The sequence below is a fragment of the Panthera uncia genome (genome assembly GCF_023721935.1).
Source record: "Panthera uncia isolate 11264 chromosome B2 unlocalized genomic scaffold, Puncia_PCG_1.0 HiC_scaffold_24, whole genome shotgun sequence".
Taxonomy (NCBI): Eukaryota; Metazoa; Chordata; class Mammalia; order Carnivora; family Felidae; genus Panthera; species Panthera uncia.
In genome coordinates, this window is record NW_026057580.1 from 21,934,760 (window position 1) to 21,950,866 (window position 16,107).

Sequence of the window (16,107 nt, forward strand, 5' to 3'; positions counted from 1 at the left end):
ATTCCACATGTAGATGAAACAATGTGGTACCATGCACTATTTGTGGAAATATAAATTGGTACAGTCACTGTGAAAAACAGTATGGCAGTTCCTCAAAAAATTAAAAATAGCAATACAATATGATCCACTAATTCCACTACTGGATATTTACCCAATGAATACAAAAATGCTAATTGAAAAGATATATGCACCCCTATGTTTGCTACAGAATTATTTATAGTAGCCAAGATATGGAAGCAAGCTAAGTGTCCATTTACAGATGAAAGTACAAAGAAGATGCAACACACACACACACACACACACACACACACACACACACGGACATTATATAGTTGTAAAAAAGGAGGAGATCTTGCCATTTGCAGCAACATGAATGGACCTATACGGTATTATACTAAGTGAAATAAGTCAGACTGAGAAAGAGAAATACCAAATTATTTCACTCATATGTAGAATCTAAAAAGCAAAAGAAATGACAAAATAAATTAAAAAGAAGAATCAGACTTGTAAATACAGAGAACAAACTGATGGTTGTCAGAGGGAAGTCGGGAGGAGGTTGGGTGAAATGGGTGAGATACAGGCTTCCAGTTATAGAATGAGTAGATTATGAGAACGAAAGGAACAACATAGGGAATATAGTCCACAGTGTTGGTACAGTGTTTTTTGGTGACACATGGTAGCTGGTGACACGTGGTAGGTGTAGCATAAAAGATAGAGATGTTCAGATACCATATTGTACACCTGACACTAATGTGACATTGTGTATCAACCTTATTCAAGTGAAAAATCTTATTAAAAAAACCTATACTCTGAAGACTGGCATTTGTTTTAATACGAGAAGGGAAACATATGAAGATGTAATTCATAGAGTTCATTTTTCCTGGTAGAAGGGCAACTCTGCTCTAGAGCGTGCCAGGTTCCCAACTATTCTCAAGTACTTAGGATGTGGATCATATAGAACCAGAATTTGGTTGTTGTATGACTCAAATGAAATTCTGAAGTGCCTGTATGGGGGGGGTGGGTGGGTGGGGACTACAATTTTTAGGGCAGTGCAATCAAGTAGCAGTTCGAGAAGTTCCAAATTCCATGGAGATTGTGTTCAACTCTGTCATTGTTTGAATGATGAACTTAAGATGGGAAAGATAAAACAACCCTCAAGTCAAATCCTATCACGTCCAATCTATCGTATTAATGATGTTGCAGTACAATTCAACGTAACAAACATGCATAACTTCTGCTGTATGCCTACCACCATACTAGCTTTTTTGGGGATGTATGTTTGTATGTATGTGTGTTTTAAGGAAAGTAAGAGATAATTCTTTGTCCTTAAAAAAGAAATTTTATTCAGCAGAAGAAAATATACAGATACATGATGTGGATAAGCTATATAGAATTATTAAATCCATAATAAAACTAGAAAACAAGTATAAGGTAATTTAATATAGTATAGTATGTATTATATACAATTGCTCACTGAATTCAATGTAATAGAACTATTATTATGGGATATGGTTAGTGAGGGAACTTATAACAAATGGCAGGCCTGTGGGAAATGTTTAGGATTTAGCTTAATGAGGAGGGAAGGAGCTGGCATTTCAGAAATAGTAAATAACCTGACCAAATATACAGAAGATGAACCCAGAGGAGTTTATGTGAAGACATAGGAAGATTGGGCTTATTATTAAACAGTGACAATTGTAATAATAATTATTTTAAGAGCTACCACATGCTTTCTGTATATAAAATTTCTATATATAAAATATACAAAACAGTTAAAAATTAATTAGAAAAGATTATGTCAGGGGCACCTGGGTGGCTCAGTCTGTTGAGCATCCAACTTCGGCTCAGGTCATGATTTCATGGCTTGTGAGTTCAAGCCCCATGTCGGGCTCTGTGCTGATAGCTCAGAGCCTGGCGCCTGCTTCGGATTCTGTGTCTGTCTCTTTCTCTCTGCCCCTCCCTCACTCATGCTTTGTCTCTCTCTATCCCTCAAAAAAGAATAAACATTAAAAAAAATTGGAAACAATTATGTCAGTTAACTTTTATGACAATATGAGGTTGGTAGTACTATGTTCTTCATATTATATACCAAACACAAAGCAATAACTCCTATTAATAATCATTTTAGCCTGATTTAATAATTCTCATGAAGGAAATCATCATTATGGAATCATCAGAATTATAAATTTCTATAATGTTTGGGTCATTTAAAAATGTATTTTTAGGTCTCCTGGTGGCTCAGTTAAGTTTCCGGTTTCAGCTGAGGTCATGATCTTCATGAGTTCAAGCCCCACGTCTGGCTCTGTGCTCCGGCTTAGAGCCTGGAACCTGCTTCAGATTCTGTGTCTCCCTCTATCTCCGCCCTTCCCCTGCTTGTACTCTGTCTCTGTCTTTCAAAAATAAATAGTAAAAAAAAAAAACACAAAAAAACAAAAAAAAAAACAAACCCCAAAACATTAAAAAATGTATTTTTAGAAATTATTTAGTCCTTGTATTTTACATTTTCAAAGCAAATGGGATGGAGAAAAATCTAACATTTTCTATAATTCTGAATCAAAACTTCTTATTTATTTGAGGTAAAATGACCTGGTGATTATCTAAAAATACATTTGTGTGATTATGGAATTCATTTGTGATATATTAAAAACAACCTGGTGATGTAAACAGTACTGTCTCCTGAATTTATTAACAATTATTTCTTAAACCATACTGCCAATATGTTTAAATTATTCATTACCTTTGTGAAAAGTGATTTTACTTGAGAGGCTTCTTCTGAGTGTTTCTCTTTGTGGTTTATTCTGCTTAGTTCACGTTTTGTCTTGTTTTTTTTTTGGAGAGTTGGAAAAGGGTGAGCCCAGAGGGCTTTTGATCAAGTCAAGTTCTTTTTTGTCCTAAAATCAAGTTTGTTGAAGATCTGTTCTCCCACAGCTCACTTACTGTTCCCAATATTAAAGAATTTTCAACATTTGCTTTATTTTTAGCTTTAATTCCTAAGTTAAAAACATCATGCTTATAGAAGTGCATGATAAATTTGCTGAACATGAAAATATGAGGAATCATGATAATTTATCTATTTTTACCCTTTTTATTGAACAAAAAATGTTTCTTATAATGGGCAAAATTCATGATAACTTCTGCAAAAAATAGTTGCTCCCTGAGACATGCTGTTCTTAGTTATATTTATTTCTTCCTTGCTTCTTGCTCTTATCTCTCCAGGTAAAAATCAGCCTACTTTTTTTTTTTTTAATTGCAAACTATTATTTGCAGGATTTGTAACTTGAGTATAAAAAATTCATTAAAATGGATGCTGGAATAGATAAATCTTATCCCAGTTTCCTTTGATGTTTGACTAGTTTTGCTTGAATTGCTAAGATTATTTTATAGATTGATAAGAGGAAACAGACAAAAGCTTTGGGATATCAAAGAACTCATATGCTCCTACGGATTGTTTCTTGTCTTGTTCCTTCCACTGTGGTGCTAATCCAAGCACAAGGCTCTCTTTGAAGTCAAAGAGCTTCAGATTTAGATCAGCTTCACTCAGCGCCAGATCCCAAAAGGAAAGAGGTCCTGGAATACAAATGGCCATCAAATTAAAACACGAATGCTTGAAGGGTATTAGTTCAAAGTGTGGGCCCTACTGTCCTTTGATATTGAAATAGAACGGAACAGCTAGAGTATACTGAGCTAATTTCAGATATAAAGCATGCTTGATATTTCTTTTTTATAGATAGAATCTTAAGGTTCTGAATCTGTTTACATTAGTATGGTATAATTGATATACTTTAATTTCAGATACAGTTTTAAAATATTAATTCACATTATAATCATGGTCCTAGACAGGATGAGCATCTCTCTGGATGTTGTTCAGTCTACTCTTTGATTAACATCTTATATTGTTTGAGACGTTTCTGCCCCTTGGGAAAGGGAATATCATAAAATTAATTCCCGGAGTTGTATTTGGGTTCCCAATATATTTGGCCTTCATTTATAACCTAATTTAAAGTTTTCTTCTAGGGAGTTAGCATGGTGTTCCCTAAGGGGATTTGGGGCCCTTACCTCAAAACTTTAAACATCTTGCTACTTACTGAAGATGGTTTGAAGCTCTTTTCTGACTATGAGAGCTCCAGTGATGTGCCTGTCTTGGCCTTACAGCTATTTGGACACATAGTTTAGGGATCAGTTGGGAGCTTTTAAATGTTTCATGACCTTTTATAGTTGGTGTTTTATTTATAAACCTCATTCCTTGAAGACATCAAAACATTTCCAATTACATCACCCTGAAAACTTGGTGACAATAGTCTCCATGTGACTGTCTCCATTTCTGCTGATCCACATGTAATCTGAGACATGAGCAATATGGAATGTACCCCCATGAGCTAAAATGGTCAATCTGGTTCAAGCAATCGATGTGCATTGAGTGCATATTATGTTCAAGACACGTTACAAAGTCAGGAGGATGTTGCAACAAATAAAATTGCAAAAATGCTTCCTCACAGAAAGGTCTTGGGCGGAAGAGAAACAGTCAGCAATTACGACTTCCACCTCCCCGACTGCCATAAGTAAATTTTCTTGTGTGTGAGATAGTCATACACGGTATGGAGAAAAGTATAGCAGGGTATGGGGTAGTGTCACAAATTTATACTGGCTGTCATGACAGGTTCCTTTGGGAAGGTGACATTGGGGGGTGATGCTCCTTAAGAGAGTATAGCCAGGAAAAATACCTGATGCCAGAGAGTGCTTGGCAGGTACAAAGGTAGGAGAGCCAGTATCACAAGACTGGAGTTAGTATAAGGAGACTGTCAGAGGGACATGTAACTGCGAGCTGGGTCCTGTGAGGTCTTGCGTGCCACTTCTTAGTCACTGATTTTTAATTTGAGTAAGAAGCCATCAGAGGGTTTTGAGTAGATAATTGGCACAATCTTGTCTATCTTGCGGCCGTGTTGAGAATAGACTGTAAGAGGGTGAAAGCTGAAGGAAGGAGAATTTAGGGGTCTGTTGGAACAATCCAGGCAAGCAACGATGACGGCTCCGGTGAGGTTCTAGCAGTGAAGGTGAAGATGATGTATCCGTATATATTTTGTAGGTAGGGTAACAAACCTTCACAATCATAGGTGAAATGATAGAACAGCTGAAACCAGGTATATGTATCTTCTTGTTTGCTTTTCTCCTTTTGTTCCTCCTCCACCTCTTTACTTCACCTCTTCTACAGAATTCTTGGTGCCTTTGTGGAGATTCTAGATTTTCTATGATTCTCCCATCCCTGCTATGTGTCACTTACATTTCTGTACTAACCAATTCTGGGTCCCATTCCCTTTGTTTCTCTCCAGCTAGCCTTTGTTAATTGTGCTTAGCAGTGATTCACACTCAAGTGTCAGTAATTGACAAAAACCTTTTTTATCCCTTGAGGAATTTTTGCATTTTAATTCAGGGAGGGACTTGTGCAGTTTAACTTAAGCAAGGTATTAAGAAAAAACATAGGGATGGGGTGTCTGGGTGGCTCAGTGGGTTAAGTGTCCCACTTAGGCCTAGGTCATGATCTTGCTGGTCTGGAGTTCAAGCCCTGCATCAGGTTCTGTGTTGACAGCTTAAGACCTGGAGCCTGTTTTAGACGCTGTGTCTCCCTGTCACTCTGCCCCTCCCCCACTCATGCTGTCTCTGTCAAAAACAAACATTAAAAAATAAAACTGAAAATAAATAAATAAAATAGGGATTCAAGGTCAAGAGTTCAAATCCTGAAACTTCGTTTCATTGAAGGGCTTTGACAATTTAATATATTAGAAATGCCTTCAGGGCATACTTTGAAGTGGGAAGAGGGTCTCTAATCAGCCAGGCTTGTCTAAGACTTGAACAGTAGATGAGGAACTAAAATTTTGTTTTTTCATGTCCTCTGAATCTTTCTGCAATTTTCAATAAAATACTTCAGGTTAGGTCAACAAATAGGTGCTGAATATCTGTTCTTTGCCAGGTTGGTATACGATATTGGAAATTGTATAAAATATCTTCTCTAAAAGACCTATCAGGCTAATAGGGATGGCAAAATATTGTAATACAATAACATATTGCATATTTAGAGTACTAGAAACACAGACAGATAAATCAGCCATGGAGACCGCTACTGGGAAGAGAGTTGTTCAAGGAAATTTCTCCCTCTCCCTGCCCTGCCACCCCTTCCCCACTGCTTCAGTTCTCAGGATCATCATAGAGATTATACTCTGCCAGTAATCCAGATGTAAGGGAGGTCTCTGGGCAATTGGATCAGGGCTTGGATTAAGCTTTTGTCTCAGGGAGATTCTGACTCAGGCAGTACATGCATGGTCACTGATGAGCAGGAAGGGGTCTCTTGGAGTGCCTGGGTGACTCAGTAGGTTGAGCGTCTAACTTCTGCTTAGGTCATGATCTCACAGTTTGGTTTCTGTGTTCAAGCCCCGTGTCTGGCTATGTGCTGAGAGCTTGGAGCCTGGAGCCTACTTTGGATTCTGTGTCTCCCTCCCTCTCTGCCCTTCCCCCACTCATTCTTTCTTTCTCTCTCTCTCTCAAAAACAAATAAACATTAAAAAATTAAAAAAAAAATTTAGAATGATGATGCTCTCGTTTATACTTGTGGATGCTTCAGGAAAGAGAAGTTGGCCCTGGTGGTAGGGAAGCTCTTTTGTTCAGGATTCTCTCTTGTTCATGTAATCTGAGGTTCTGCCCTTCACCTATACTTAAAGTGTAACCATGAGTTCAAATTTCTAATTCTCAAGGCAACTAATATAGTTTGCTTTGAAATCTCATGGGTCCTTATTACTGGAGCCTGTGGTGGAATTTTAGCCATCAACAATAGTGGATGTGATAATGGTGAGAAATATTTTCTGAAGGGCAAAGGTGTGTTTTTGCTGTTCTCACTTTCATACCTGGGATTTATGTTGTAATTATCTAGGATAAATAGAATTTATAAATAGGATTAGCTCTGAAAAAACTTCTAGGGTAAAATACCATTTCCTTTTTCTAAACCTAAACTTTACTCTGCCCCTTTATGTGGTAGATATTTAAGAAATATTTATTGAATGTTGACCAAAAACATAGATTACAAATTGGAGAGATACAATAGGTATCACTGAATGTTTTCTGGATTCAGGGTCAGGCTGGTCAGTTCTACTTTCTACGATTAGCTGATGGTGATTCCAGCCGGTATTACTACAACTTACTATTCAAGTTATATTTACCTTGACTAGAGCGATTTGTAATTTTAAAACAAGGAAAGGGAACCAGTGAATTTAATTTAACACCTGGAAGACTTGGAGTGCTAAAGAAAAACTATATTCCAAATTAGAATATTGTTAAGAGAAACCTGAAGAAATATGGTGAACCCAAAAAGTATCTCTAATGGCAACAAGAATGATTTTCAGACTGAAAAGGAAAGACTACATATGTCTTAGGCACACATAAAACCCCACAGATGGGAACTAGAAGGAAATATCTATATGCTCTACGTTCCTATCTCCTGGTTTAGATAAACTGTATCTCAAACAAACCAAATTTCTACTTCTATTGTAAATGATGGGAGATAAGAGATTTGCCAGAAAAAGAAACGAGCCATATGTTCTATTTATCACAAAAAAGAGGAAGGTAAATTCTGAAAATGATTGCCTATATTCTTAGTTTGTGATTGTTTACAGAAGCAGTTATGACTGAAAGTCAGACATTTTTTTCAATCAACAGATGTCTGTTGGATTGCCTTCCAAATTCTAGCTTTTGTGATTTTTTTTTGCTATATCATGAATAAAGAGAGATATGTGAAGTGTAATGACATCTCCAAACTCAGATTTGTTCTGAGTGCCCAATCTAAAGCATCGTGCATGTTACTTTCTGTGCCATTATTCTATTTTAATTTTCTGTGTTATTACTTATCTCGCTAGGATATTTCTTTTGCTTTCTTGTTTCTTGGCTTATGGTTTGTCTCTTTGGGTGTAAGCTTAGTGTTAAGCTCTAGAGAGCAAAGGCTTTGGATGTTTTGTTCACTGCTGAATCTGTAGTACTTTGAGCAATATAAGTCACAAAGTAGATAATCATTAATATTTTGTTGAATGAATCCATTAGTTGAACTGCCATATCCAAATAGATTTACAGGATAGATTGATGTCCACCAGGTTGGTAGAACCCAGGAGGCAAGAGGTCCTGATCCTTGGTATATGACTTGAATGAATAAAAATGACATGCCTAACAAAATGGTTGATGAAATAATTATAAAAATTCTTATCTTCATAGTTTACAATAACAAACCAAAACTGATCAGGTGAAATGGGACAGGGATAATGCCTGAAGTACTATTTTGGGATCTAGAGAAGAATAACATAACTGCAGGATGGAGTTTAATTTCAACAAATGTTAAACAAAAAAGATGAAAGGATTAGGGATTTTAAGTGGTAGCATACTCAGTGTGATCCAACAATATGAAATGACTCCAACTTCACTCTCCTGTATGTATATTCTTCACTTATGACAAAAGCAAGGAGACAGTTCCAGTTACTATCATCTTCATTGTATTAATTGAGTTTATTATCAATAGATGTCACGGAGATGATGATTATATTCTATTTTGTGTTAAAAATACATCTCGCTAAGTGCACACATTTTCAAAATGTAAAGGAATGTTGACAGAAGAAAGTTATGAGGATAGTGAAATCTTCAACTGAGGATCAGTGAGGATGGGTTGGAGGAAACAGCAATACCACTCTTGTGCAGAAGGGAGCTCTTCACATGTGTCATCATTCTAAGGTGGGGAGAAAGGACCAATGGAGTAAGGTAGCAGGAAGTACATCTGGCTCAGTATAAGGGAGAGTTTTGTACTGATTCCAACAATGAGGCCTAAACATGTCTTGGGAGATAGACAAGTGTTCATGTGGTAGCTGAACAGAGGATTGATCAAAGAGATACATGTCTTAGATGAGGGTGTTAAGCCAGATGGCCCTCAAGATCACATCTAATTCTAAGATTCGGTGGCATTATGTGTGTGATAACAATATATCTCTTTGTAAAGGCTTGTCCAACTATATACTTTAGGGCATTTGGGGATAGAAGAACATTGTAAATTATTGTGTGTCCTGCAATGAGAGGCAAGGGCATATGGTAGATAATTGCACAATTGTTGACTAGTGTGTCTGCATCCAAATCCCAGCTATGACTTACTACCTAGTGACCTTAAATAAGTTACTTAACATCTGTGTACTTTAGTTTCCATATATAAACTGGATATAATATAATCTACCTAATAGCTTGGTTGTGATAATTAAAAGAGATAATACACATAAAGCTTTTAGAATGGTACCTGGCTCATAGTGATTATTAGCTATTATTATTATTATTATTATTACAACTATTATTAGAGTTAAGTATTCATAAAACCATCATGGAGTATTAATGATACAATGTTATGTATTACTTGTCTGCTTAGGTATACTTTGAGAGAAAATGTTATCTTCTAGAGGAAGCAAATATATCTTCTAAAGGAGGCAAAAAGGCCTGAGTTCCATACCTGTTTCTGTTCTTTATGGACTATCTTAGGCAAGTCACTTAGCCACACTATGCCTCCTTTCCCTAATGGTTCTGTAGTTATAGGGCTTCTGTAAAAGTAAATGTAAAATTAATTTGCTTAGTAATAAGTGCCAGCTGTTATTCTGCACAAAGAGATGACATTTCATTTTCAGTTCTTATCCAAAATATGTCCTATGTAGATTATAGCAGTGCAAGGTCAGTATAGAGACCGGGGCTTGAAGGGCCCTGAGACTTTTTTCCTCCAAGTCTGGCATTTTGATTTTTCTCTACTTCACCCTCTTTATAAGGAAAATGAATGTGCCAGCCTCTTACCTTCCTCACACTATTTTAATGGAAGATTACTTCAATTATATCTATAAAACTCACAGGTTTTATTTTATTTGACTATCATGTCTTCTTCTGTAGATTCTGTGGTCTGCTTTCCAGGGGACTAAGACAGCTTAGAGCTGCGTGCCAATTTCTAGCTGGGTCTGGGCCCTCTGGGGAAGTTGCCTGAGACAGGGGCTTTTGAAGTGATAGGAGCCTTGAACTTAGTTAAGCAGCTTGGGACTCAGAGCAATATCAAAACTGGGCTTTTGATTATGCATAGTATCCTGATGCATACAACTTCCTCATGCTCTACCCTCTCTCTCAAATACTCCCAAACTATATTACTCTGAGTTTTATTAAAACCTCAGGATGTTTTAGCATTTGATTCATTAATATAATTGTATTAGAAAGAGCAGGAGATGATGAAGTTTAAAAAGGTGAATTTATGGGGCACCTGAATGGCTCAGTTGGTTGAGCGTCCAACTTCAGCTCAGGTCATGATCTCACGGTTTGTGGGTTCGAGCCCCGCATTGGGCTCTGTGCTGATGGCTCGAGGCCTGGAGCCTGCTTCAGATTCTGTGTCTCCCTCTCTCTCTGCTCCTTCCCTGCTCACACTGTTTCTCTCTCAAAAATGAAAAAAAGATTAAAATTTTTTTTTAATAAAAAAATAAAAAGGTGAATTTATGATCAGAAGTTTGGCCTTCTAGCTTTTTCATTATGGAATTAAATTGCTGATATTACCTCTATTCACAATATGCTACTTAATAAACACTGATGGTAAATTTTATGTGTTCTGACCCTTGTTTTTATGAATGATGCAAGAGAATGTATCAAGAGTGCAATTAAATTTGTTGGAAGAATGTTTGTTAATTATGGCACTATAAAAAAGAACCAATTTCCTTTGAGGATCAAGGAAAAAAAGCCCACTCACATTTATAGACTATGAGGGGCACACTGCTCATGAGATATTTATATATAACTTTGCAGAAATGGATGTTTTTAAGTTCTGAAACTGTATAGCACATAATTGCCTATAATCCCTAGGCTGATATTTTACTGTGATGTTTCTTTTTTTCTCATTCTAATAAAATATTAACATGGTAAGCTAATTTGTTTTCTGTCAAAAACAAGTTGTAATAACTGTTTTCTTCATTTGATAACCTGTCATTTAACTTGGTAGCACTAGTCTAAAATTATGTTCTATTCTTCCCTCTTTTCATCTCCACTCTTGCTTTCTGGTTACTCATTCTAGCAATACAAGACCAAGTCAAGCTACAAGGCTTTTGCAGCAATCCCTACAAACACATTGCTTTTGGAACAGAAGGTCAGTGTTGGTTCAAAAGCAGAGGGCATTTTATGTTTCTAGTGTCAGTTTTGTTATATGTTCTAAAAACGTCTGTTTTAAAGTTCTGCTTTTACTAAAATTTGCTCTTAGTTTAGGGTGACATGATGAAAGCATCTTGGTGAATAGAATTTGACACATCATTGCTTTATCACCAGCCACTAAATATGAGCCTAGAATTTATCACCAGAGGCTAAATATGAGCCCAGAATTGTCCAGTTCATTGTAAAGCAGTCATGGAAAACCTGATGCAGATTTTGATACATCCCTGTCCTTTGGAATTTTAAGTGATTGTTGTATTCAAGAGCTTCCACCTCTTTTTACATTGATCAAAAGAGTGGAGGTAAAATGGGGTTACATGTGGGCGACTTGGTCAAGACTTGGTCACTAGTAGTGGCTTCCATAGGGTGGAAATGTATTAGCTGAGTATCCAACGTAACGGCTTTGATCCCGGCATGGGCTAAACCTCTTTGTCCATTCTCACCAGCCATTGATCCTCCTTCCATGAACGGGAGGGAGGATTGAGGTCACTTCCAGTGACCCAGCTGCTTTCACATGCCTTTAGGGCATTTTTGCTTTGCTATTAAAAGTCATTAATTATAAAATTACAGGCTCCTGCTTCAGTAGGTAAATTAAATTAAATCCTCTTGTTTAATAAGCACATTACATATGCTCAAATGAAAGCCACATGGAGGATTATATCAGAATGGAAGTGAAATCAATTACCAAGTGTATGAAATTATTCATTCCATGTTATTTTTATGATATTTATTTAAGCAATTTACCTCTCAGTGCATTAAGCCTATTTTCTTCGGCGTAATTATAGTATTTCAAATACTGTTATCATCATTTGTCAAAATGTTGATGTTTGCCAACCAGGTGGTATTTTGACCACTGATTTATGAATATACTTTCTTGTTATGTCAGTATGATCTGGGAAATAAAATCTTTGCATGATCTCGTCTAAAATGTAGTAACTGTTAGTGGGAGATGCTTTGTAGCATATAGGTGGGCATTGGTGGGCAGCACCTCTGCTGTCATATATCTCTGAGAGCTAATTCCCAATTATCCACATGTGGCCCAGAGTCTATGCTCTATATGTCTGAATGCTTTCAACTAGGGGGTTGAGGAGTTGCTGGGCTGCAGAGAGATCTGCAACGTTTGCTCCAGCTTCTCTTCTGAATCTCTACCTTTCTTAGCTCATGAAAAGATGAGATGGGCCTAAAACACTGACTTTAGGAGGCTCAGGAGGATGCAGGAAGTGATACTTTTGCCAGTTGTCCCTTATCCTATTGTCTTGGGTTGTCACGTTGAGTCATAGCGGCAATATTTTCTCACCGCAGACCCTCTGCCCATTTTAGATGGACAGTTTCTGAAATCTGGTCACAGTGTCTCCCTCCACAGAAATGGGAGAAACTCTCCTCCCAGCAGCTGGCCAGGCAAAGAGAATAGACACCTGTCGGTGTCCCTCCATCATACTTGTCTTACCTACCCTAGCACATTCTCCTGTACCTGTGTGCTACCACTGTATCCATTTTCTGTTTAGAGAAATAACAGTTAATTCTTCTTGGAAGACTTTTGTAAGATAAGGCTGGATATCATTATTGGTTCCAGAATCTCTGTCTACCAGCTCTCTTTTCTTCCAATTAAATGGATTTTAGAGGTTATAACCTATTAGTTGGTCATTAAAAATGAAAAACCATTAGTTTAATTTCCAATTTCATCACAAACCCATTCCATAAATGTGTACTGTGGCATCACTATGTATTGAGCCTGATGCAGTTTCATATAGGAGAGGTTTTGTGTTTTATTTATGTATGTATTTATGTTTAAGGATATTGTCTACATAATTTATTCTTTTTAATGAAACAGAACTGCAATACCATTTTAAAATAGAAGTCTATGTTTCATAATATTTTTCTTCATTTATCTTTAAGTCAAAATTTATTTATTTATTTAATTTTTAAATTTTATAATTTATTGTCAAATTGGCTAATATACAGTGTGTAAAGTGTGCTCCTGGTTTTGGGGGTAGATTCCTGGGGTTCATCACTTACATACAACACCCAGTGCTCATCCTAACAAGTGCCCTCCTCAAGGTCCATCACCTGTTTTCCCCTCTCCCCCACCCTCACTCCCCAAAAGACCTACTCTTTTAGGAAGCATAGTTTTATTTTTTATTTTTTAGCACAACAGAATATAAATGTCATGATGTCTAATTTAAAATAGTGTTTTTCTAGGGAGAATTGTAACACTAGTGTAGAAACACTAGTGTGGGTAATTGTCTTTTGGCTAAGATAAGTTGGTTTTGGACCATAAATTCTTGAATTGTTCAAAGGTCATGAAACTTGGCACATGTCTGTTTTTTCTTTAGAGCCTTTGTATAATTTAATTTATTTATTGTTGGCTTTTCCATGACGTGTGTTCCTTAATGAGGAATTTTAATTTGTAAGAATTTTTAAATAACAAAAGTCTTATCTTTATATTTTATCAGCATTTATTTCCATTTTCACTAATATTTCTTGAATGATATTATGGTGCTCCTTTCATGTTCTGTAGCTTTAAGAAAAAAAAATCTGGGGGTCACCTGAATGGCTTAGTCGGTTAAGCATCCAGCTTCAGCCTAAGCCATGATCTCCTTTTGAGTTCCAGCTCCACATCCGGTTCTGTGCTGACCGCTCAGAACCTGGAGCCTGTTTGAGTCTGTGTCTCCCTTTCTCTCTCTGCCCCTCCCCCACTCACACTCTGTCTCTCTCAAAAATAGACATTAAAAAAATTAAAAAAAATAATAAATAAATCTGATAATGTAGGTCTTTTTATCCATCTGTTTATGTAATAGAACTCTTTCTATGCCGTTAAAATCAAAAGGACTTATTTCTGAATTGAGTAGGAAAATTAAGACTATACTTAGCAGAAACTCATCTATTTTGGGAAGGATGAACACTTTGGAATATTTTCTGAGATCCCTTTACTATCACACAGAGTACCACAAAAGGAAGGGTGCTGCAGTCCCATTATAGTATTCTGTTAGGATTTATGCGGTGGAATGCCTTAAAGATAGAGCCAATGCATTTAATTTAGTTTAACAATTATTCTCTCCTCTAACCAGATTAAACTCATGGTTGATATTTTATACCACATTTTGTTTCACAGTATATGGTATAATTAATGAGGAATCAGAATCGCTTTGAAAAATAATGCTATCTTTTTAAAACGCAAGGTTTTCTCCACATTGAAGTACAGGCATCCCTTTCAATCAGATATTAAATTCTCATGGAATCACTGGATTGGTTTCAGCTTTAATCACTCCTAGACGAAACCCATAATTTTCAAAAGAGTACATTTTGTTGGCAGCGGACCTGAGGTTTCTGGTATTTCTGTTTTGTAATTTATTGTCTGCATCAAAACTTAAATTTATAGCTTATTCTGTATTCTATCATTTTTCTCCTCATGAACATTTAGGAAGAAAGCATTTTTAGCTTAACTAAGGCTTTATAAGAAGAGATAAATGTAAGACATATTTTAACGTGTTAGCTTCAGAGTCTCTGGCTTCATCTCCTGCCAATAATCATCCTCTCCAAGACTGAGATAAGGATGAAATACAAGTGATTACAAAGCAGGAACAAAGTAATCAGATCAGCTTACATTTGTGACTGTCCATGAACCTTATTATGATATATTCAACAATATAATAGAGGAAACAACATTAAACATTACTATTTCGTCTTGTTATGTGTACTATTGTTCTGTTCAGAGAGTGTCAAAGGTCTTTCTCTTATTGACTAATTTTTCTTCTTCTCATCTGAGCCTGATAGCAATAGGTAAAAAGTTAAAATTAAACTGAAGGACTCATGTTAGTATTCTAATTAATGGCTTTTTATTTTTATTCTGAAAATATATTAAGAAAAGGAAAGATGAATAAAGGAGTATTTCCACAAAATAAAATAGTATGCATCTTTATTGTTTCACAAGTGATTAATATTTTTCCAGGAAAGCACTTTTTTTTTTTTTTTTTAGAGCAGCTGAAGTTCTCGGTTCCTTTCTGCACAAGTATTCCTCAGGATAAAATCAAGGTTAGAGTTAGGTACAATTTTCCAACAAATAGCATTACTATCTGCCAATTTCAAGACACATTTAATTCATAAGCTGTGTGAGTTTGAAAGAAGAATGATAGGGTAGCTCAATTTTATAAATAGCACATATAAATTGTAGGGTTAATTATTTAAATAAAAGTTAAGGTATAAAAATAATTTTATTTTTCCTGGTAGAAGGAAGTTAAAGAGAGCCATTTTGAAGACGATTGTAAAAACTGTGCTATAAAAATGGAAAGGTAAAGATTTGAGATGTCTTGTCAGTTTTCAAATCAATTTATTCTAAATTGACAGCTTAAAATTTTTAAACATGAGTTGGTAAACTTTAATCTGATTAAGCATATGTCTTTGGGTGAGAATATTTTAAGGTCTCTGAATGTCTCAAAAATTTAACAAAATCTGGTTCCTAGCTTAGCATATGGCCTATACTAGAGAGATATCTCTCACTTGATGGAAAAGTGCCCAGGACCCACAACTATTCCAGTTGGTTCTCTTCAGGCAGTTGTATACCATGCACATACCTCTTTTAAAGCACTTGCCAAACCATAATTATGCATGTTGGTGTTTTTTTTTTCCCCCACTACGAACTATTTGAGAAAATATAGTAGTTTTTTGTTAAATGTTCATTGAATGAATTACTTTGGTTTGCAACTGGGTAGGTCTCTAAAATTTCCAATTTTATTTCATAGGATTATAAGGCAAATTTTTGCTCAGAGGATTATAAAAATCAAGGAGCTTAGTGTTTGATAACAGACAATGATAATTAAAAATCTTTCTTTAGGGTGGAATAAGCTTCATAAATTCTACTTCCATGGAAAAACTATAAAGAAC

At 36.0% G+C, this 16,107-nt stretch overlaps 1 protein-coding gene across 9 annotated transcripts in view; it reads left to right on the forward strand.

The window, feature by feature from the left end:
• MLIP (muscular LMNA interacting protein) overlaps nt 1–16,107 on the forward strand; it is a 247,344-nt gene that overhangs the window by 135,565 nt on the left and 95,672 nt on the right. For 7 of the 9 annotated variants that reach the window (XM_049653831.1, XM_049653825.1, XM_049653823.1 and 4 more), the window contains one exon: nt 11,096–11,167. The exons of the other annotated variants lie outside the window; for them this stretch is intronic. In XM_049653831.1, coding sequence (XP_049509788.1) covers nt 11,096–11,167 — 72 coding nt within the window. The remainder of the gene's footprint in view (nt 1–11,095; nt 11,168–16,107) is intronic. 9 annotated transcript variants of the gene reach the window in all.